Source organism: Bactrocera tryoni, chromosome 3 (genome assembly GCF_016617805.1).
Source record: "Bactrocera tryoni isolate S06 chromosome 3, CSIRO_BtryS06_freeze2, whole genome shotgun sequence".
NCBI lineage: Eukaryota > Metazoa > Arthropoda > Insecta > Diptera > Tephritidae > Bactrocera > Bactrocera tryoni.
In genome coordinates this window covers 24,259,112-24,284,334 of record NC_052501.1, presented here as the reverse complement: position 1 = coordinate 24,284,334, position 25,223 = coordinate 24,259,112, and the positions used below count along the sequence as shown (strand labels likewise).

General features: G+C 36.3%; 2 protein-coding genes across 2 annotated transcripts in view; one reads left to right on the top strand and one right to left on the bottom strand.

Annotated features, from left to right (window-relative positions):
- The window catches only part of LOC120772772, a 497,265-nt gene that overhangs the window by 438,553 nt on the left and 33,489 nt on the right, over positions 1-25,223 (bottom strand). The window contains exon 2 of the mRNA XM_040101545.1: positions 9,136-9,210. The gene's annotated coding sequence lies outside the window, so the exon portion shown is untranslated. The remainder of the gene's footprint in view (positions 1-9,135; positions 9,211-25,223) is intronic.
- LOC120772776 (calcium release-activated calcium channel protein 1) overlaps positions 9,171-25,223 on the top strand; it is a 167,921-nt gene continuing 151,868 nt past the window's right edge. The window contains exon 1 of the mRNA XM_040101555.1: positions 9,171-9,403. Within this exon, the coding sequence (XP_039957489.1) occupies positions 9,393-9,403 (11 nt within the window). The 5' untranslated portion in view covers positions 9,171-9,392. The remainder of the gene's footprint in view (positions 9,404-25,223) is intronic.

Sequence of the window (25,223 nt, the reverse complement as noted above, 5' to 3'; positions counted from 1 at the left end):
ACAACTGCAACAATCAACTGGATGTGTGTGAATCGCTTTTTGTGTGTGAGTGTGTGTGTGAGAACGCCTGTTTGTCACTCGAACATATTGCAGCTGACGCGCTGCCAGGGCAAATAATCAAAAAACAGCCACAGCAAAGCGAGCGCCACCAGCACCTCTGCCAGCACCCCCAACAACACCAAAAAGAATGACAGCGATCGTGTGTGTTCTACTAATGGTAACCGACAAGCGAGCAGTGAGCCTTTAAGACCCTTTGTTGCAGCCATTTGCCGCATTCAGCACCTACTAAATGCAATTTGAGTTGTCAAGCGGGTGAGACACCATGACACCGGTGGCAGGCGCGCGGTGCAAGCACGCAGCGGGCGGCATCGACAGTGGCGCATTGCCAATGCTGTTGAGGTGCTCCGCTGCTGCCATTGTTTGTTGTTGCCACATTGTCGATGTGTTGGCGTTGTTGTTTGTGAAATTCAGCCATTCGAGCGGGTATTTGTTGCACGTGCGGGCATTTGTGGCAAGCACTCACATAATATATGCGGGCATGCTTGCCAGCTTACCACAATGTTGCAGCCAAATACACATACACACATATGTATATAAGTGTGTGAGTGTGTGTGTGTGTATTGGCACAACAAAGTCACTAAAGTGCAACTTTTGCCAGTTTTGTATTTCTTTAACCTAAACTCAAGCCGAAAAACGCTTGTCAAAAGTCGACAAAAGTCAACGAGTGGCCAACAACAATCAAGATGAACATGTGACAACAATAACAATTGTTGCGACCATAAAAAACTACACAAATTGTGCACTTATGCTTTGATACGGCAGTCAAAGTGTGTGGTGTGAGTGTGTTTGTGACTTTGTTACTTTTGAATATTTGCATGCACAGTGCTTCGAAAAAGTGTGCAGAAAAAAGGAGAAAATATTTTTTTTGGATTTTGAAACCTGCCAGTTTTTTTCAAATAAAATTAATTATTAAAGCACAAAGCTCAAGTATAGCTTATAAGTAATCAAGCGAAGTTTTTTAAAATTTTGCAAAAAAAAATTGTATAGTAATATATAAAAGGGTTGCCAACAGATATTATTTTTCGTAATCAATAAATATGGGTATACAAGGAAAATTATTAATCAAGAGTTTGTAAAAATAAATTGCCAAAATATTTTTATAAAAATATTTTACGGCGTTGCGTTGCCATCTGACAAAATAATTAAACACTAAGGACAAGCAAGTACAGATTATGTTAGAACAAACAAACAAACAAAGCTTTTTAAAATTTAGAAAATGAATTGTATATTTTTTTAATATAGCATGATACAGGGTGTCCCAAAATTAATTAATTAATTTGAGTATACAAAAAAAAATTATTTGAGCAAGAAATAGTAAAAGAAAAATGCGTCTTAGAGTTGCCACATTTTTTAAATAAAAATATTTTTGAATACCTTATGGCATAGAGTTGCCAGCTTGAGCGTTTTGAAATTCTAAAAAGTAGAGTACATATCTATAGTGTTGCCATCAGAATTTTATTTGTAAAAGTTAATAAATATGGGTGTAATAAATATCAGTTTGCAATGAAACTTATTTAAACAAGAGTTTGAAAAAATTATAGCGTCATAGAGTTGCCACTTTATTTAATATTTTTTTTATATCGCAGCGTTGCCGCCTTTTCAATATAATAATAATAATAAATTAATGTAAAGGTTATTCACGCAAATTTTTTAATAAGGAATTTTTAAATTAATAAATATGACAAAGCACTAAAGTTATGCAGTAAAAGTTAAAAAAAATAGTGTGTCAATACTCAATTGAAATTGAAATAAGTGAAAATTAATAATAAAAATATCAAAAAAATTTGCAATAATACAAACATACCATAAGAAATTATGGCCGTTGACAAAATTGTAAAAAAAATGTTTGAGGTTGCCACCTGATTAGAAAAAAAATTATATTATTTTCGTAATTTTTTTAGTCTTATATACATACATATATTCTCCAAAAAAAGCAAAAATGTTTGAGGTTACCTCTTGGTAGAAACAAATTATTTTATGGTACATTGTTAATAAAGTCACGTGATGCATTCGTTTGTATGTACATATGTACATACATATGTAATTAAATATATTCAACTATAAAAGTAGAATATTTTTTTAAGCAAAGTACTTAGTAACAGCTTCAATCGAAGAACATTTATGGATATCTACTATAGACATACATACATATGTATGTACATATGTACATATATTTTTATTTGATTAACTTTTTTACTATAATATAATTTTTCTAATTATTTTTATTGAAATTTTTCCAAAAGAAAAAATTTTATATGCAATAAAAATTTACATATTCTTAAGACAAACTATAGCTCACTTATGTACTATTTTGCTGCTTTCGAACTCTTTGAATATTTTTATGACCGACTGTATGCCATTTCCTTACATAGATTAAAGTGCAGTTTTCACAACTAAGCGCCTGTCTAAATGTTACTAAACTTGCAACGCATGTGGCTTGTGGCAGGCAGCACGCACAGACTTGCACTATTAAATTTACTACCACTTTATCTCTCTTTCACTCTCTCTCATTACCTATTTCGGGCTTTGTGTAGAATTTTCAACAATTTTTGTGTGCTCTTCAGTGAAATTAGAATGTTCGGTGCAACCACTGTAAAGTGGCCAATGCAGTTACAAGGCAAAGGCTACGCACTGGCACACACACACACGCATTTACATTATGTAGCTGTAATGTTATAGTTGCTTGTGATCACCTATAAATTTTGTACTCAGTTGCAGCCATTTATCATAGCTCAACATGTGTGCTTGTATTTGTTTGTGTTGTAACATGACCCGGCGACTTGTCTTCGGTGTACTTTTACCGAAAGTCCTAAACCACACGTACTCGTGCACAAACACTTACACGCACCGGCGAACTACTGAGGCAAGTTGTCTGTGCCACTCAACTCAACTCAACCGAATTTCATGCTGAGTTACCAGTTACAAGTTGGTGGAACTACTACTTTTTTGTTTTTGTTGCGGCTGCACGATGGGAAAAGTTCAGAGTTTGAAGCTGAAAACTTGTGAAAACTTCAGTTTTATTTTTCTATTTCTTGGAAATTTCCACAAGAAAGTAATCTTGAATTGCCACTAAACGGCTGTCGTTGGCTAATTTTGTGGTTTTTGATGGGGGATTTGCATATTTGCTTGTGTGTTAGGTGTGTTTTAGTATCTGAAGTATTATTGATAAGTATAGAGATAAGCACTTTATTTTCAATAGTTGGAATAAAACCATATACTCGTAATTGGCTGAACTTGAGTTTTACTTTCTCCAAATCAATAAAATTTGACGCTGTAAGCACTAAAAGCAAAGAGAGAAGTTAGAGAAATGCAAATTCATAGCGGATCAGCAAAATGAAGTGATTTATATGCAAAAATTGTATGTCCGTGTAGTGGCCACCTGATTTCTTTTTAAGCTTTCTTTTTTTAAAGCTTTAATAATAGACAAGAAAAAAATGATATTAGGTCCAGAGTTTTAAAAAGTATAATTTCTGGAGTTGCCATCTGTTTTAATTTTTTATTTAAGTTTTTCGGAGCGTAAGTTTTTATATACATATAGACGATAGTTGCCAACTGATTTCGAAAATACTATTTCTGAGAACTATTTTTAAAGCTATAATAATAGACAAGAAGAAAAAACTATCAGGGTTTTAAAACATAGTATATATGGAGTTGCCACCTGATTTCGAAAATGTTATTTTTGAGATTTTTTTAAAGCTAAAATAATTGACAACAAAAAAACTATGCGTCCAGATTTTCAAAACATATTATTTATGGAGCTGCCACCTTTTTTTTAAATTATTTTTTAATTAAGACTTGCAAAACTGACTCGAAAAAAATTATAACAATAAAACAGTTGCATAGGGTTGCCACACTTACTTATTTATTGAATGCAACAAAATAGAAAAATATATAAAAAAAACTTGGAACAGGGCTGCCGAACTTACGAAATATCTAAATTATCAAAAATTAAAAGGAAAATATTGAAATTGATGATTTCGATATAAGAGATTTTAGTTTAAAAATTTTACATTTTTGAAAAACAACAATCTAAGCTCTTATCAAAAGTTGTTCGTAAGATTTTTCTGAAAGACAACCCGAAATCGTGATATGTGGGAAAAGCATTATACTCTCCTTCAAAATAGTTATAAAGCGGTTTAAAAGTCAGTAGACATTGAAGAAAAAACATCTTACCTTCCATAAGTTAATTTAAAAGAGAACTATAAAATAGGTTAGATATATATATTAGATAACTCTAAATAGATTAGGTACATAAATAGGCTGATTTTTCCTGAACCCACGAATAATCTCTCACTTGGACAGCCAATAATGCCTATCCATTGTTATGCCCAAGACTCCTAGGTATGGATCAAAAGGCCGTCGAGTATCGATATAACCCTAGACATCGCTTTATAGCAACTAAAACTATCGGCATTACTTTGATTTGTGTACGATTTTGACGCGGTTGTTTCGGTTTCGGATAATTTTAAGAGCGCCTTTAGCTAGACTGTTGGACCATTTTTCACGTCGTATTCATAAACCCACGCCTGGTCACCGGTAATAATGAGTTTGATGGTTGTAAAGTCCTCAACTACGTTGTCAAGCATCTACTAAAGTCTGTTCAATCAACCAACTTTTGGTTCTGTAATAGTTGTCGAGATTCTCTGCTATATCTCTGATACCAACACGTCGATTTTCAAGCGCTTACTTGAAGAATAATTATATCTTAACTCTTTGCTTTCGACATTTCAAAGAATTACAGATATTATGGTTTACAACTGTAGAGAAATTATTCATGTGACAATTTGTAAAAATAAAAAATACTTTTTTGATATATCGATATGAAAACCTTTTCTTCTCAAGAAGCTGTTCATTTGTCAGAACTGCTGACATTGGACCATTATAGCATATAGCTGACATTCAAACGGAACGATCCGATCTGACTACTTGTATGGAAAGCTTTTTCGTTTTACGAGTTTTCTTCAAGAAATTTGACAAGAGTCATAGGCTAAAGTAATAATAAAATGTGCGAAGAAAGTGTTCAGATCTAACTGCCATACAAACTGACTGATCAAAATCAAGTTTTTGTAAGGAAACTTTCGTATTTGTGAAGCTTTGGTTAATGTTTTTTTGTTTCGAAAAGTTTTTGTTTTCAATAGTCTTTCTTCTTCGAGTTCTTAATCAAAATTAAATATATTGCAGAGAAAGGAGCATAAATCTTCTTAACGAACATGTGTAAACACGAAGAAGAGAGTTCAACGTGATTGGAAACTTTATAATATAAATAACTTTTGAGGTATTTGTATACAGTTAGCACACATCAATCGGTGGAAAAACTATTTGCTAATAGACATATGCAAATATTTCCCAACATCAAGAGTAACATTAAGGTGGATTCTAAAGGAATAGGTGCAAATATAGATATAAGAAAGTTCGTTAAGAGAGTTAGAGAGGAATAAGTATTCAGTTTTTATGATTAGTATATGTATATTATTTATAAAAGATCATCCCACTCATTCCTTAAAAAAGAATAATGGAGTAAACAAACCCGAAATATAGTAAACCATGTTGAAAATCAATTTTTGAGAACTAATTCGAAGAATATATATTTTATCCTACAAATTACTCTCTTAAATTTCATACTCTTCCTTCTTTGCTTAATCGCAGTGTTTTTTCTCTGAATTCTATAATTCTATGCTATACAATATTCCCCCTTTTATTATATTAATATGTATATCAGTCCCACTCTAATGCAATTGCTTCATCAAAACGTTTCACTGTTTATCCGATAAACATTTTGTCAGTATATCAGCTGGCGAATTAATCAGCTTAATCCAAACAAATGCAACAAATATTTCAGCACTGCTCGGCAAATTAACTCGTTACAACCCAAGGAAAACAATGCGACCGCCAAAAGAACAAATAAATAAAGATTCCACTGGCATCAAAATGTAATGAATTGCCTTAAGACAAATGAATGGGCCCGGAAAAATATTTTAAATTTTCTATGTATACTTTAAGATGTATATTTGTAGACGCACTGGCATGTACGGAGTTTTCCAATAAGGAAAATATAAAACAATTAATTGTTCAGATGGCCTCCACGACTTCTTTCGCTTAAACGAATTCGATGAAAGCAATTTTTGAGTACTTTATCCACTAAATGAAGTCGTACAATATTGACTTTCGAAGCTTGAAGAGTATCAAATTTATTGCTTAAGACCAATGACTTCAAAAAATCCCACAGGAAATAGCCTAATGTTGTTAAATCGCAACGTCTTGGAGCTAATTCAATGTGACAATTTCTTGAAATAATCGAATCTTCAAACTTTTCTCCTAATAATTCGATTGTTGTACCATAACAAATTGGTTATCATCGATCTAAGCCGCTCTTCATTGACAGTAACGGTGTCATTAGCTTCATTTCGAAAGAAATACGGCCCGATGATTCCATCAAACCAAAAGCCACATCAAACTGTCAATTTAGGTGCATGTAATGGTTGTTCCACTCAGATGAATGTGAGCCACGTCGGGGAAGAACAATAACTTTAGTTCTAAAGTTGTTTCAAGCCAAAATCGGCAAATTTGCGACGTTTACGATGGTGCAATGGCTTCAGTTCTTGAATGAGAACAATTTTTTATGGATATAAGCTCAAATCCTTTCACAAATTCTTCATTTTGTGGTTTGAGACAGTCCTAATTTTTGAAAACGTCTTGGAATCGACAAATTGCGGTCTTCAACAACACTTGTCTGAACGGCAGTATTATTTTCAGTAGTTTGAGCGGTTCTTTAACAATAAACAATACTTTCTCAAAGAATTTTCTTAGCTCTTTCACTTTTCTTGATTTCACATTTTTTTTAGTTTATCTTTTTCGTAGAATCTGCTTTTCATATCATCTTAAAACTTTGATATGATAAGACCTACTGAACACATAAATTTAAACTTGACGACTTCTCAAAGCAACACCAAGATCGTTGTTTACTCTATAAAGCAGTACAGTGGGACGGTTTTGCAAAAAAGAACTTAGCACACCTGGTCTTGGCACATGGTTTACCGGTTACTTACTATAGCTCGCGTGAGCTCCTTTTGTTCAGTATTATTTGGCATTTAATCATGGAAAGACTAACATCTGAACACAGTTTATAAATCGTTCCACTTTTCCATGTTCTGTAAAGAACGTGTTTCACCCGCTTCGCTCAAATTATGGTCAACATAATCGGCGTACTGAGCGTACTATTTGCAACACTATCAGCCATCTTGAGACCCAGCATTCATTATTAGATAATATTCGACCCAATAGACCACGTCCAGCACGAAGTATGCCGGTGAGTGAGAACCTACCAATCAATGGATTTAATTTTTGGCCTGATCTATTAGCCACCAACATCATGTGATATCGCATCGTTAGACATTTTCCTGTGAGGATATGTAAAGGCTAAAGTCTTTGCGGACAATCTCGCTTCGATTCGGGCCTTGGAGCAAAACATCACACGTGTCATTCACCCGTTACTGGTCGAAATGCTCGAACAACTCATCGAAAGTTAGATTCAACGAATGGACCATCTGCGACGTAGCCGCGGCCAATATTTGAAAGAGATATTCTTCAAAAAATAAATACCAATCATCATCAATGATTCTGATCTTTCGAATGATAATAAACATTCCCCATAAAATTTGAAGTTTCTGTCTTATTTATTTATAAAAGTAGGGAACTACGAAATGGATGACTCTTTATTTCTTTTATGTCAAACTTGCAATAAATCTGTGCAGTGCTCCAGCTGCTGGTATACCGCTGTTTAACTTTTTACCGAATATAATCTTCAGTAGTTGGGGTATTTTAACGGCATTAAGTAGATAGGTAAGTTTAGTGGCTAACTGAGGGCACACCAAGTCTTGTGGGAGACCTATTGTAAAACAACCGAGGCCAAAATCTCCTCACTTTTTTGTCTTTTCCCTGAATCTGAAATTTATGAGTAAAAACATATTTATATGTGCAACCTAATGGAACAATGCATTCTTTCACCATCTTTGATGAAACCCTAAGAAACATTAGTGATTTGTCGCTGGCTACCAATTAACATAAATATATTCCTTGTTGCGAGCACACTCCATGTCAGAACAAGTAAGTTTTCTTTAAGTGCTGTAATCTCCGCTTGGAAGGCACTACAGTAGTCGGGTAATCGGAAGTGGATTTTGTATATACTTCCAACTGGATTATTTAATTTGGATATACTATACCTATCCCTGTACACATCAACCCTTTCTCAATCTTCTCTGGAAAGGAAGACAATATTGAGAACCGAATTGAAGTTCAATTCTATAGGACTTCCAAAAACTGTGGTAATTTTCGGTTGCATCTGAACATACACGAACGCTGCAAAATGTCTTTTAGCAGCAAAGCGTTGCATTTGAAAACACTACAGTACATCAAAACAGCGTTTTTTTTCTGTTTGTGTTTTCGCTTTTCATTCAATACTTTTTGGCGTAAATAAGTATGACATCATTGCCCAGTGGATAAACATCAACTCGGCTGTGTCAATAATTACGATTGCAATAAATATCGCTACTAAAAGGCGCTTGTACCCATTAAAACGGTACTTTCAGCATTCAATTGCTGTACTTTTTTTGGGCAGAGAGCATAAAACAAGCAAATATTGTCTGTTTATTTTCCATTTCACGTCACTTGTTTGTTGTCGTTTTCAACAGTTCGTATTATTTTTATTCAAGACATTTTTTGTTACAATTTTTTATTTAATTTTTTTCTATTTTTTTATGTTTTTATATATTTAAAAATTTTTTTATACTTTTTTATTTTTTTTTTCAATTCTTTTTATTTTTTTGTTATATTTTTTTATTTAATTTTCATTCTTGAACTCATTTTTTCTTTATCTTGTTTTTTGGTTTTTTGTCGCTTATTTTCTATCTCTTTGATCAAATACTTCACCGTTTCATGGCACCGAATATATGTACTTTCGCTTATATTTAAGCAGCTTGTTTATAAAAATAACTGTGTATTTCGTGGGTGTTAATAAAATTGCTCTTTTCTAGTGTTTACTTAAAATTATTTGTTGTAAATGTTTAATTGCATTCTCACCTTCTTTTCCAGCTTCAAAGGAGCGCATGCCCACGCTACGCGAGACCAATTAACAATGTGAACTGCGTCAAGCAACTGTAAAAGATAGACAAACCGTTAGATATGCTCTTCCGCTTAGAGTTTATGTTCTGCTATTTCTTTTTAATCGCTTTTTGTGTGAACAATTGGCTGGTTGAAGTGATACTCCGACGTAAACAACAAGATAATTACGTACAAAATGCAAATATAAATTGGATTCGGACTTATTTTCTTATGGAATGAGTGAAAGGTGAGTAAACATGAATTTATAAAAAAAGAAAACATTTTTGCGCATACTTTTGGTTTTGGAGAAGAGAAAAGTGAAAGTCAAGGTGAAATTACAGAAAACAGTGCGGTCGAAATTTTCCAAGAAGAAACTAAAACTATTTTTTAAACCATTCCAGGATATACTAAATAACTTGATTAACATTAATATCAGTGATTCAATATTATTCCTAACCGCCCTCTATTCTTTACTTTCAAACAAAACTAAAACACAAGAAAAACGTTAACTTCGCCTGCACCGAAGGTGTAATATCCTTCACAGGTACATTTTTTGTTGCACAAAATAAAATAAAAATATTGAAACACCATCCATGCGACCTTGAACTTTACGCTATCTAAGCGAAAATTTCGGTACATTTTCAAAGCACGAATTACAAACCTTTGCTACACGCTTTTCCTCAAGAGCCCGATCGAGCCACACCTTAGCAATTCCAAATTCCATCTGGATGTCATTAGTCAACTTACAACTGATATCCAACACATAACCGGAATAATAACATCGTCGCAGATGCTCTTTCTCGTATCGAAGAAATATCAATGGCAGTATCCTCAAACGAGCTTACTCAAGCAATTGAGGGCGTGGAACTTCAGTAAAGTAACGTTTCTATCAATATTATTCGTACATTCGTACGTTCTTACCACGTTGAGGAAGAGAATATTAGAGCATCCCCTAAATTGTTAACGTTACGATACGTTTGGCTCAGTATTAACCATAACTGACGTTTGTAGGCCCGAACATGCCTACCTTGCCAACGAAATTCCGCAAAAGACGTTTTAAGATATCCACGTGGGCATTATTAGACAATACGTACCTTCAAGGGAGTATCGTAGCCTCATATAGACAAATAGAACTCCTTATTGACCTCCTGCCACTCCGGAACAAATTCATAATGCACCATACCACGAATTTCAAAAAAAAAAAAAAACAATGAGTATCATCTTGATCTTTTAACGGCTTCTGTGTGGTTTTTGGGTTTCGGCTTGTTTTTTCCCTTCATTCCGATGATTGTTGACTTGTTTGCATGCCAAACTCATAAACCCATGTCTCATTCATATTTTCATCAGTTGAAGAAGTCGAAGGTCGTCCAGAACGAAGCATGTCTTCAACGATCTCTTGTTTGTTCTTGAAGGCTTTGTGTCAGCTTGTGTTTCTGATAAAACTGAATCACCGGAAGCCTTTTTCAACATTCGTAACGATTTCCGCCCTCGAAATTTGGTTAGAAATAGAAAATTTGAGACAAATTGTTTGTTCGATATTATTATCCATTGTAAAAATCGCAACGCACTACTGAGGTGTATCGACTTAAGCAGCTGCTGTAGACAAACCGTTTGACAGATCGCGGTCGCGGCACAGTTATTAAGGACACTCTTACCAACTTAGAAAAATGCAGCTTTTTGAAATACCATTTACCCGGGGATCTTGATTACAATTTCCAGGTGCTTTTTTTGTCCCAATGTGGAACCCTGCGTCCAATATTTTGATGCACAAACCTGGTGTAACCTTGCCAAAGGAAATACAACACTCAAAACTCTAACGAATCATTCACTCAAATTAATAAAATGCAGACATTCGCTAAGCCTAGACTAACAGCCACTTATGCACTTGCACTAAACATTGCAAATATTTCTGTTTATTCGTTAAAAATCGAAAAAAATATAAATAAAAATCTGATTGAAAGCGGCCATGACGCTTATGCACTCCCTAACGAGCTTTTTTAGAGTTTAGTGAGCTTTTCGGCATTTACATGCTGCTTACAATGACTTCGTGTTCCATTTCAAAGTTTATTTGCTGCATTTTACATGTAAACAAGCGCACTAAAAATATGACCCTTAACTTTTACATTCGCTTTTCACTTCGCCATATTTATATTTTGTATAAATTTGTGTGTGTGCGTACAGTACTCCGCAGCGCTTATTGACTTTCGCACTTATAGTTTATGAAGTCGTAAAGATTTTTAGTATCGACTGTTGTTTATTCAGCGCTTCTGCCCGCCCGCCCCGCCATTTCACTTTACGGACTTGGTGATTTTACGCGCATTCATCAGCGGCGCGCTCTCCGCGGCACATCTCTCTTTGGCCATTGTTGCTCCTGCCACTTGGCAAGTGAATTGTCGATTGTCCTGGCGACAGGATTTGCCATACAATCGCGCCATTATCATTAATTTTATATTTATGCGCTTGCTTGCCCTGCCGCCGACACGCTGAGCGTTGACTGCGTCGGTAGTGGTCGTGAAATTGAAATGTTTGTGCTTGCTGGCACTTGCACACACGCAACACAGACACATATGCCCACGCATTACTATACAAACATGCCTTGAGGGCGTGGCCAGTCAATTCATCAGCGTTTCATCAATTTAAGTCCGTCAAACGGCGACACAAACACAAATGTATTGCTGGGCTTTTGGCGTATTTATGCGTGTGGCATGCAACATATTAATAGCCTAGAGCACAGCGTAGTTGTCAAACAATTAGAAACAGCTAATATTTCACAACAATTTGCGAAATTGCGAAATAATTTACGAAATGGTCGAAAAGTTTTTTTTTTCTTCCCAACGCATTAGTGGTCTTTGGAGGGGCAGGTGGTGGCGAACTTCAACATGAAGGCACATTGTTTGCTCAATTACTGAAATTGTCTCGAAATTCTATGTCTTATTTATTTTTTGTTGTTGTAATTAATATATAGTATTGTGTTTACCAATTTTCGGAGAGAGAAGGCGACACGAAAAGGACATTGATATAGAAACACAAACATCAAATTAGATGTCTTTAGCTGACTGAAAGTATGTAATGTGGCATAACTGTGAGCTAACGAGTGTAATTTAATTAAAACAAGAAAAAACGTTAACTTCGGCTGCACCGAAGCTAATATACCCTTCGCAGGTGCATTTCTTTTAGTAACTATGTGTTCAGTTTATATGGCAGCTATACGCTATAATAATCCGATCTGAACAATTTTTTCGGAGATTACATTGTTGCTTAAGAAAATAATCTGTACCAAATTTCGTGAATATATCTTGTCAAATGCAAAAGTTTTCCATACAAGAACTTGATTCCGATCGTTCAGTTTGTATGACAGCTATATGCTATAGTAAGCCGATCTGAACAATTTCTTCGGAGATTACTTTGTTGCCTTAGAAAATAATCTGTACCAAATTTTGTGAATATAGCTTGTCAAATGTGAAAGTTTTCCATACAAGAACTTGATTCCGATCGTTCAGTTTGTATGGCAGCTAAATGTTATAGTGGTCCAATATCGGCAGTTCCGAAAAATGAGCAGCTTCTTAAAGAGAAAATGACGTTGGCAAAATTTCAAAACGATATCCAAAAAGCTGGGGGCTAGTTCGTATATATACAGACAGACAGATGGACAGACAGACGGACATATACTTTATAGGGTCTCCGACGCTTCCTTCTGGGTGTTACCAACTTCGTGACAAACTTAATATACCCTGTTCAGGGTACAAAAAGGGGACCCATTTCTGTTAATGCAATTAGTGTGTGTATAGAGATTCCAAGTTTCTATAAAAAAAACACTGTTAGACAAAATTGATAAACTTCATCATCGACTGCCGTATTCGCTGCTGCCAATGCGCAAAGGACCATACATCTTTCGCAGTACCTTTCTCACGAGAACTCATAACGCCGTCTTATCCGATGTTGTCATCGCCCATATCTCTGCACCATATAGCAGGACGGGGATGATTAGTGATTTGTAGAATTTGGTTTTTGTTCGTCGAGAGAGCACTTTACGTCTCAACTGCCACTCAGTCCGAAGTAGCACCCGTTGACAAGACTTTTTCTTCGTTAGATTTTGACATTGTTGTTGGTATTAATGCTGATTCCAAGATAGACGAAAATATCTTTTAATATCTTTAAAGATTATTCGGTGTAAAATATTATTCTTTTCCTATATTCCTATTTTCTACAGATTAATAGGTAATCATTTTGAAATTTTTGTTTTACATCGACAAGCCCTTTTTTTACATATCATTTCAACAATTTATTTGAATTCTAATTGTCGGGTGGTACCTACTCCGGCTAGTGCACATTTGCCAGTAATATCACTGTTTCCTAAAACCCATTAAAGGTTTATCGTGAAATAGAATATTAGTTACACTAAGATAAATAGATCTGGATTGCACTGTGATCTAAGGTCTGTTGTACCCTCATACATTAAGAGAACAAGACATTATTTCACTATCTTTTATATATTATAATATTTAGTAAATATATTTCGTTTAGTAAGCGACCTCTCGTCTGGAATTTATTCCACCCAGCCATGAATAAACCAGTTTTGGTCCTTTGCGGTACTAGATGGATCTCAGTTATCAAGTTCATGCGGAGTAGTCATCCTTTAGGATGCCTGCGCTTGATGCGAATTTTAATAGACTCTGTGGCCTCACTATCGATACCTCTTCCAGTGTCTCATACCGTGAGCCCCCAGATGCTTAAAGCGTAGCCTTGTTAATGTAGAACAAGTGCACAAGAGATGCTCCATTATTTCCCTGCTACCATACTCTTGACATTTTATGCAGTCTTATCGAGCTGTTCAGGCGGTGATCACTGAGCATTCTGATCAAATTCCTACAGTAGCTTCTATCGAGTGCAAGTAGGAATATAGCATGCGTTCGATCTATCCAGGTATTGATTTTCCTTACCATGCTTTTCTCATATCATCGCATAGACAATGTATTTCCAATGTGGATCACGTTTTCGTTTGTCAGCGGTACACCACTCTCGGCAATCTCTTCCACTATTTTATTGTTCCATTGTTTCATTGTTCAAGGCACCTCTGGGTAATATGCGGTATGAGGTTACTGCCTTGTTTGCTGCTTGAAATAAACTATAGTGGTTCGACAACTTAAAATGCTGCCTTTGCCAACTTTAGACAGCGAGCAGCTAACATATCTTTACGTCAACCATATTTTTCTATGTTTTCTTCAAACCTTCTTTCCCAGATGAATAGTGGAACCATGTAGTCGGTGTTTGCCAAACCGCCATTACCCATCGAGCTCTGCCCGAAGGTTCTATATGTAAATTCTCTTGCAGCCAGTAGTCATCCCGCCAATTTTTCAGCGAAGAGGTCTAGTTTGGTACCAGTTCAAGAGCCACCGTTAGAGTTATTCTTAAGCTCCCAGAGCAGAATTGGTCTTACAATACCTATGTAGCACCAGTGAATGAGACCCCAAGGTACTTGGTACGTTCCTTAAAAGAGAAGTGTGTCCCATTTATTGAAAGGAACTTCTATTGAGAAATTTTCTTGTGTAAACAAGAAGATCAGTTTTCTCCAGGTTCATCCCCAAATCCGCTTGCGATGTCGAGTTCTGGACTGTATTGAGAATGGTGGTCATAATTGTACTAATGGTCTGCAGACACCTATCCATTACAAGGATGACAATGTCGTGCGCTTCTGCCACTATCTTAGGAGTTTTTCCGTTCTAGTCTCTTAGCTATTAGTTCACCACTAATGCCCATATAAGCGAAGATAGCACTAGACTTTGTGGAGTACCTCCACAGACTTCCTTGTTCATTCTAGCTTTCCATTCTACTCTTATCCTTGTGCAGGTCAAGAAGCTGCTGATCTAGATACTAGTCAGAAAAGGTTCCTTAAAGACGTTGTTGAACGCTTCAGAAATGTCCAGGAATACTCCAAGAGCATATTCCTTAAATTCAAGAGCCTTTGCGATATTAAATAACAGTGTATGGATTGCCGTCTCTACTGTTCTACCTTTCGTATATATGTGCTGCGCCTTGGACAAGCTCCTGTAGGTGCTGCGACCCTAATGTATGTACACGTCCAAGATTTCCTCTAGCATTTTCAGCAGGAAGGATGTTATGCCCTAGCCTCTCTCGATGAGTGTGGCACGTAGCTGTATTTCATGCAGCCCCTAAATAAATATCTCATCATAAAAACGCGATAAATTTTGGGCCGATATAACAAACCAATCCCCTTCCTCTCAAAAATGACAAGATATACAAATCTATATAAAATTGTATGTCAGCTTCTAGGCTATAAAAAATACACTTATTTGTTTTCGAATTTCTGTCATTTGGCTAGTCATTACTAAACAATACACTAAGTTTGTAAATTGTCCAAAGTCAACAAAAACCAAAGTCATTTAACGGTTTTTATAGCCGAAAGGCATTGCTGACATTACTACTTTACTGCCAATATACATATGTAGATTTATAATAAATGAATATCTCGATGTTTTACAAGTTAAATGACAGTAATGGAAAACATGAAGAAGAAGCAGAAAACGAAAAACAACTGCCTCCACAGCCGATGCTGCCGATTCAGCAGCAATAAAAGTGTTTAGACTGCCAGACCAAAGAAAATATATAAACAGCGGCGGCGGCGGCGGCGGCGGCAGCAATAAATTCGCCTAACAAAAGAGTGAAAAGGATGCCGACGCTGGGGCAGATAGCTATCTATGCAAATAACATGCGCGCTATTTTCAATCAAAATAAACAAGTCGCACACACACGCACGCACCGTGAAGTAAATATCAAAGCGAGGCAGCACAGCCACTCAATTTTATGGAGAGTTTAAATTGGCCTGCTGACGGTGGCGTCAATATGTATGATGTATGTGTGTTTTGTATATATACATGGGTATATATTTGTGCACCTATATGTGTGTCTTTATGTATGTATAATATATATGCTTACATATAAATACTGACATGAGCTGCCTCAGCCTCAACCAGCGCTATGCAAATGGCAGGATATTAGAGCATTAAAGCGGCGCAGGCATGAGAGCGCAACTAACATTATGAAGTACATTGCGACAATGTGGCACTGTCACACAAGAATAATCTCAATCTTATATTTATCATATGCAGAGCAGAAGCAACGCTAACATGGCTAATAATAATACTTGGCTACTAAGGACTAAAAATAAAATGTGCAACTCTGCGGCTTAGAGGATGGTTAGAAAATAACACGAGAGGCGGTAGAGAGCAGGTGTATAAGCATGGCAGTAGCTAGCTGTGTGCTCCACTCTAATTTATTAAAGATCAAGTGAATGACAGGTGTTGCTAAAAATAAAAGCGCAGGAATAGAATATTAAAACAAAAAAACTAAAAATAAAGTACAAAGTTCGGGTGAATATTTAGTAAGGTTGACATATTTCAGTATGTTTGAAAATTTACTCGCTCTGTTTGAAATATTTTGATAACAAGCAGAAAATTCCTTTAAAATATTTTCTTACTTGCTATTAAAACAATATACTATAGCATGTTTAGTGTTAGGTAAACAGTGATCTTATGAAGTGGATTTTTTAGCTCTTGAAGAGAAATTTTGTTGAACATTGTCTGAGCGCTTCTTAAACTTCAAAATTTTTAAAAGATCATTATTTTGGCATAAAATTAGAGGTTTTATTTAGCATAGTTAGATTTATTCAATTTAGCTCAGAAGGTTTTTCATTAACTCTTTCCCACTTTGAAAAGATTTTTTTATGGCACTTTCATAGGAACAGCCATTCCTATTGGCAATATACTTGAGCAGTCGACTCTCACGAGCTTCTACAAGTATCAAGGCGACATTTTCTTTGCCGTCCTGTTGGAGCACAATTCTTCTTTTATTTACCATAGAAAGGCGATTCTGAGTGATCCATCTAAGGACCCAATTGCCAATTCCTAACAATTAATTCTGGCTTAGTTTATCCTGTACGACCAACCCAAACACCAAACCATTCAGAAACTAATCGATTTTGCGCCATTTAACATCGATTCGCAGTTGGAAATTCGGCTCATAAGGTACTTTGCATTAACTCGTTTGGCATTCATGCATCAAGTTTATGTTTATACTTGTACTCTTGCAACATTTTTTTACAGGGTATAATAGTTTTGTTCACCAAACGGTTGTGCGTTTCACTACTCGAGACAGATATACATATACATAAGGGAGTGTTTTTTTTCACTAATCATGTTTTTCAGTCCCACCACTAAATTTCCTTGGAAGTACCCCAAAAAAATTCCCTGAAAATTTGAGCCCTTAACATTAACATTAAAAATTTTCATCGATACGTAATAAAAAAGCTATGAAAATTCCTTACAGCCTTAATTAAAAAGCCGAATATCTCGAGAAGTATTAATGATAGCGATTTCGACCTTGGACATTTTATGCGGCAAATAAAATTTCCTACAAGTTTGGCATTTACATTTTTTCTATAGCTCTTGTCATTTATGAGATATATACAAAAAAATGCGAATTTCGTGGAAAAATCAGGTTTAGAATGCCGTACTACCTCGCCGGTGTGAGTTTCGATCTTGTCGCAATGGGCACTTTTTAGAGTGTTCAATTTTGAGGAATATGTGTCTAAAGTCAAAGCGATGCCATAAAGTGCCTCTGAGCTATAGAAATTTAAAGATAAAAAATCACGATTGTCGTGTATTTTTAATGTAAATGTTTTTTTTTACATGCCTTGGTCCAGTCCGTAAACATCCGGTTGACTTCACTCCTTATATACTACTGTTGATGGTATGTGAGGTGCACCTTTTCGCTAAAATTTTTAATATTGCCAACACCTGAAGATGTTTTCCTGGCTTTGCTCCTTGCGAGTTGCAAGAGTATGATTTTTTCGGTAACACCGAAGCTTATCCCTTCCATATATGTTATATAATTTAATTTTTTTTTTCGCAATATTTGAGTGCTTGGCAATCGAAACAATGTTTACACCACAAAAGCTAAAACTCGACGATTTCCATTGATTTATTGGCATTTTACATAGTTGGCTTTGCAGAGAATGCTGCATATTTGATATCAAAGTTACCGTAGTAGCATTGACGAAATCAAAATTGTGAGTGATGAGCTGTTCTAGTATCAGAATAATAAACATTGTTCACATTATGAATCACGTTTCGCCTTTATTGAAGAGACTTTAAAATGTGACGTATTTTATTCTTGTGATTACTAGGTCCCCGACTGATCTCTTTCTCCAATTTCGGGTTTGTCCTTTGATTTTATGCCAATTTCTTGACAACTCGACTAAAAGACGACTGTTATACTACTGTGTCCAAAAAATAAGTTGACATTTGAATTTAAACCGTGCGCGTCGAAGAATTTGAAGAATTATTTTTTTTTTAGGTTGATAGTACTGTCAGTCACATTTATGCCAAATTTCATATCAAAATATTCATTAGTGTTTGAGATACGTGTCGTTTTGTGAGCTGCTAAAAGTGAGATTTTTGTTTTTTGCGATGCCGAAATTTGTTGAGCAAAGAATTTGCATTAAATTTTGTTTACGGAATCAATTTTCCGCTGCGGATACGTTGAGAATGGTGCAGAAAGCCTTTGGTGATAAGGCTATGTCTAAAAAAAATGGTTACAAGTGGTATAGTGAGCGCCAAGCCGGCCGTGAACGTGTCGAAGACGAAGAGCGTCCAGGGCGACCATCAACCTCAACCGACGAAGCTCACGTTCAACAAATCAAAGATTTGATGTTGAAAAACCGACGATTAACAATTAGAGACCTTGCTGATGAAGTTGGCATATCGAAAGGCTCAGCCAATACCATTTTGAAGGATGTTTTGGGCCTCAAGCGCGTCAAATCTAGACTGGTACCGAAAACATTGAATTAAAAAAAAAAGGCGTCGGGTTGAAGTGTGTGAAACGATGCTTTCCGACTACTAGGGTGTCACGAAACGCATTATAACTGGCGAAGAGACTTGGATCTATGCCGACGATCCCGAAACAACCGATCAATCAAGCAAATATCGTGCAAAAAGAGAGCCGAGACCAAAAAAATTGCGCCAAAGTCGCTCAAAAATCAAGGCCATGTTGACTGTTTTCTTCGATTATCGTGCTGTTGCGCATTATGAATTCCTACCAACCGGTCAAACAGTCAACAAGGAATATTATTTTAACGTATACGTCGTTTGCGTAACGCTATCCGCCTAAAAAGGCCGGAATTGTGGAAAGACTATTATTGGTTTTTACACCACGATAATGCACCATCCCATACTCCCCTCGTAATTCGTGATCATTTCGCCGAAAACTCAACCCATATCGTTCCGCTACCACCGTATTCACCTGATCTGGCGCCGTGCGACTTCTGGCTGTTCACCAAGCTCAAAAGACCGTTCCGGGGACACCGTTTTTATACGATAGAGGAGATTCAAGCCGCAGCGAAGACGGAACTGAAGGCCATCCCGGAAAGTGACTACAACCAGTGTTTCGAAGATTGGAAAATCCGTTGGCATAAATGCATTGCATCGGGAGGGGATTACTTTGAAAGGGATGAAATTGATTTGGAAGAATAAATAAAGAATTTTCAAAATAAATACAATGTCACCTTATTTTTTGGGCAAAAAATTGAGAAACAAATTGTTTGATGATGGTCGAACTATATTTTTACATACAAATGTTCATCTAGATAAGAATAACCTCTCCGAGGTTCTTTAAATACAAATAAATATCACACAGTCTGCTATGGTTTTATATAAAGTCTGCAATTGAAAGCTAATTATGACATTTCTGAAACTAAGACATTGATATATTCAGTAAAGATCCTAGAAAAAATATTTAATTTCATATTCCATTTAGTTTGAGCTTATTTTCTCGGGGTCTATAATGTCCTAAATTGTGATAAATTTAACATGGAGAATGCTATATAATTGAAATCAATTATCAGCCAGGATTAACTTTTGAAACCTCACAACTTATCAGGATTTCAATGAAGCTGCTTAGTAATTCCAGGCATGACACGCCGCAGATGAACTTTGAATTTGTTCTGATCGCTCAAAGATCCAATCTAGATTTCTGATTTGAATGCTTAAGGGGGCTTTGTAAAGCAATTATTTCATATAAATATAAAAAACTTGTTGACTCAAAAGAACCAAATTCGGAGTGCGAGAATAAAAATTGATTCAACAAATATGAAAACATTCGAGACAGATAGGATTAAATGACTAAATATACGAGTCGTGCCTCACATTGCAAGTCTATAATAGTGCTTTATCGATCGTACGATAGATTTATAGGGTTTTGGAAATGTAATGGTCAGTTTTTTAGGTCGGTCAAAATTAATATCCACACTATGGGTCAAATGAGAGCTATGTACTACTCAGCAGTGAAACAGCTTAAGTAACAAAATCAAAACCAAAAAATGTATACAACATCCGCCAACAAACGTTCCAAAAGTATCGGAGGTGATACAAGTACTGAAAAAAAATTGTTTCTAACACAAATTTACGCGAGAACCGGAAGTAATTTGTAAACTACACTACATAACTGTAAAAACTGCAAAACAAATGCTTATTTTACGCCAAATTACCCAATCTCTTAATTACAGCAATACAAATGATGTTATGCTTATGTGAACATATATTAGGGTGGGTCAGTTTGAAGAAAATAAAATATATGACGTTTGAAATTTTACCTTGGAATAACTTCAGGATGCTTTACTATCAAAATAATGTTTCAATTTACAATTCCCACATGTCAAGCTACAAACATAAGAACAATATTTTTTCATTTGCCACGAACTTTTTAAGACCCAGAAAAAAGGTTCGTGGACCCTTTAAAAAATATATAGAAATGTTCGCTAGCTGAATCGATTTAGGCATGTACGCCTGTATCTCCATCTGTTCGTATATCTGTCTGAATACACGAACCAGTCCCTCAGTTTTCTCTCCTTTTCTTCCAAATAAGCTGCTCATTTGTTGGAATTGTCAATATCGGACCACTCTAGAATATAGCTGCCTTACAAACCGAATGATCCGATTCCGGCTCTTGTGTGGAAAACTTTTGTATTTGACGAGATATCGTCACGAAATTTGGTACGAATTATTATTATTGGAATAGTGCAATTTCCGAAGAAATTATTCTGATCGGATCACTATAGCATATAACTGCCATACAATCTGAGCCACCAAAATCAAGTTCTTGTATGGAAATCTTTTTGTTTTACAAGATATCTTCACAAATTTGGGCATGGATCATCATCCCGGGCATTTCTAAAATCTACAAAGAACTTGCTCGGGTCGAGCCGTTATAGCATATATGTAGCTAGCATAAAAACTGACTGATGAAAATCAACTTCTCTTAACGAAGTTAACACTTTTGTTTTTTTTTGTTTTGAGTTTTCATCTTAACTTTTTTTGTTGAAATAAAATTTCCACGGAACTGTCACACCCTAATATGACATATTCGCCACTTTTTGCGCCACTCTCCACAAAATACTATTTTTAATTAGCTCAGTCGATTTTTTTTCCGTTTGCACTTTTTATTGTTGGTTTTTTCCCTTCCTTCGGCGATTTATTACTCCATTCGCACATGGATTCGCCCACACCATATTCCTTCACTGTTATTTATTTACTTTTCGCGCCGCCAAGGGAGATCTGCCTGGGTTGGTTGGTGCCAGGCAGCTTTAGGCGATTATGTGGATCAATGTGGAGAGCGCAACAACAACATCAATAGCCCATCAGCTAAATTGTAACTAAATAAACTTCGAAAATCAACAGATTGTGTGTTGTTTTGGTTTTTGGTTGAGTTCATTGATATTCAATTCTTTTGAAATTGTTGCCGCCGCTTTTTGTATTTCCTTTTCGATTATTTGACGCTTTGTTATTGTTTATATTGCGTGTAGTTTCCTCACAGCGTTTCCTAATACAGTTTTAGTTTTATGTGCACACAAGCGGCACTTTCGGGCTGAAGGTTGCTCGAATGGAATTCTATGTTGACTTTCGCTCGGCTTTCACAGTCAACATAATGTGATATCGTCTGGTGAATGCGGACATTTCGAGATAACCACACTGTATGCCTAAAGCAAAGGTAGATACAGATAAGTATATTTGTATTCCTGGATTTACATTTAATTGCACAAAGTCAATTTGAGCTAAAAATGGTTTGTTCTAATTTCGGTTTTGATTTTTTGTGCTAAAAAAAGGCTGCTACTCTTTTGATTGCACAGTGTTGTTCGAGCATTTCGTCTGGTAATTAGCAAATGGCACGCGTGATGTTTTGCTCCAAGACCTGAATCAAAGAAGTATTATCCACATAGACTTTAAACTTTACATACTGCCAAAGAAAAACGTCTAGCGTCGTGATAACACATAATCTTGAAATTATCTGCTCACCGATAAATCCAATGATTGATGCGATGTGTAGGTAGTGCTGCTGTCTTGTTGAAACCAAATTTCGCCGATATCAAATATCGGTTATCATAACGCGATAACGGTCGTATAATTTTTGAAGAAATATGGACCGATGATTCCACCGCCCACCAACCCCATCAAACCATTGTTTTTTTCCTAGATGAAATGGCAACTCTTGAACTCCTGCAGGTTGGTTTTCATCCCAAATCCGGTAATCTTGCTTATTTACATACCCATTGAGCCAGATTCGGACTCATCGCTGGACAAAATATGGCTAGAAAATGTTGGATCTTCTTGGAACTCGGCGCCGAATCGACTCTTCACGGTCTTCGTGTACAATCTCAGCTACGTCTGCCATATGCCTTCATATCATGCCAATAGTGAATGCATAGTCTCAAAATTTGTAAACTTTGTTCAGACGCAAGTCTTTCCATGATTAAATGACAAACAATACTGAACAAAAGTGATATGGCAGTTAGACGTGAATCACGTCATCTGTCAGAAAAGGCTATTGAAAAAGTATACTTGGATCACGCCTTACAAAAAATTTCAGCTTAGTAAACGCCGCGACTACCCCAAATGAGTTCTAGCCGAGGGACCTAATTTTTTACCACTTTTTTCAGCATTTCGAGCCGTATGTCAGTAATAACGCGTCGAACGTTTTCCCCCAAGGCTTCCACAGTCTCCGTCTTATTTGCGTAGACAAGCGACTTGATATAACCCCGCAAAAAATGGTCCAGCGGTGTTAAATCGCACGATTTTGGAGGCCACCCTACCGTGACAATATGTAAAAAATGCGCTCACCAAAAATTTCCTTCAATAAATTGATTGTTTCGTTGGCTGTATGGTCTTTAGATCGTTCATATCAACGTCTTCCAATTCACATACGAAAAAGTCATTAATCTTGGCTCTTTATTGATCGCCATTGAAACTTACATTATGCCTGGCTTCGATTTTGAAGACATATGGACCAATCATTCCCTCTAAACATGGAGCACATCAAAGGGTGGCTTTTTGAGAGCGGAAGGGCAACTTCATAATGGCTTTTGGATTATTATTACTCTGAATGCGGCAATTTAGTTTTTTAACCTAAGTATTCAACCAAAAGTGAGCTTCATCGCTGACCACAATTTTCTTGTGATAATCGGTATGGGTATGACCATTCACCGAACGTGTGAATGGCTGGATGGTCGTTTGGCCTCAATTTTTGCACGAGTTGGATTCTATAAGCAACTAAAATCTTTCCGCAAAATCTTCCACTAAGTGGATGGTTAGACAATAGCTCCAATTGTTGACCGTGAAGGCAGATGGATCTCGAATGATACTTCGATACTCTCAGTAGCAATATTGTCTTCTATGGACACTGCGCGGTGTTTCTGGGGATGCGCGTTTTCCACTAGAGAAAACTTCGTGTGCAATCGATCCATGGTTGCAAAAATTACCGAGTCCGCCAGGCGATTATATCGACCGAAAATTGGACGCAGCGAGCAAAAAACACCAATCATTATTTTGGCAATAAATTTTTTCAGTTTGCAGCCGATATTCCGGCAACCACACTGAATTTAAATCAAGTAACTGCTGACCACAGAGACCAACCCTGAAAAAACTTTGCCTCATTAAAAAGACATGTCTAAAAGCACACCAGTTACACTTTCTAGAGGTCTGAAAAGCAGGTCTCCAAGGTGGCGATAATATCCTAATCTTCTTCGAAACCCGATTAGCGGCAAAAAGAAATCGCACGGAGACAAAGCCAAAAAAATCTTGGAATGCTGCCATAATTTGACCGATTTTTCCGTGGCGAGAACAGAATTGTGAGCCGTGCATTACCATGATTAAGAAATACATTTTCTTCACTAAACGTGGTTCTTTTTGTTTCAATTCAGCGTAGAATCGGCCAAAAATGTATGTTATGGAGCCATTTGGTCGTTTTGTCGTTCTTGAGATAGTCGATTTAAATCACACTTTGCACACCCCATAAAATGTTAGTTAAGTTGGCTATCGCTTTTCGAACCAATAGGACACTCTTCTCCACTGTTAAGGCTGTCTCTTAACCTCCGGTGTTTACCAGCGGATTCATACTTTGTCGACGGACACGAAACAATATAAAAACTCCTCCGGATAAGTGATCTCACGATTTTGCTTGCTGTCCGGTGCGATCAACCAAAGCACCCCTTGCGCGGACAACATTATCTTGTGAAGGATATGCCCAACGGAGTCTATTGGGTCTACTAGCTAAGTTGTCTCACGTACCAGTTCACGAACTTTTATCAGATTATCATCCGTGGTAGCCATTTTCGGAACACTAGGGTGCGGTTTATCAAAACCCGAATGTTGAAACTCTTTAACCTAATTTTTTACGATGGCCAAGGAATTTCTGAAATCAGAAATTGAATCTACGACCGATATTGCAATTTCTCATTTTTTCTGAAATCCGCAGTGTTCTTACGAAAAGGCGTTTACTTAACACCAATACGTGATCATTATACTGAGTACGAAGCTTTATATTTGGTATTAGGAATCTTGAAAAATATGTGGGCTGATTTCAACCACTTCTATGGTAAGTTTGGAAGTTGTGAACCTCTTTGGCTTCAATTCGGTCAGCTATTTTGTAATATACTTGTATATAATTTCATCCAATGGTACATAGGCGCGGATACTAATTTTTTCGAACAGAAACTTCTTGTG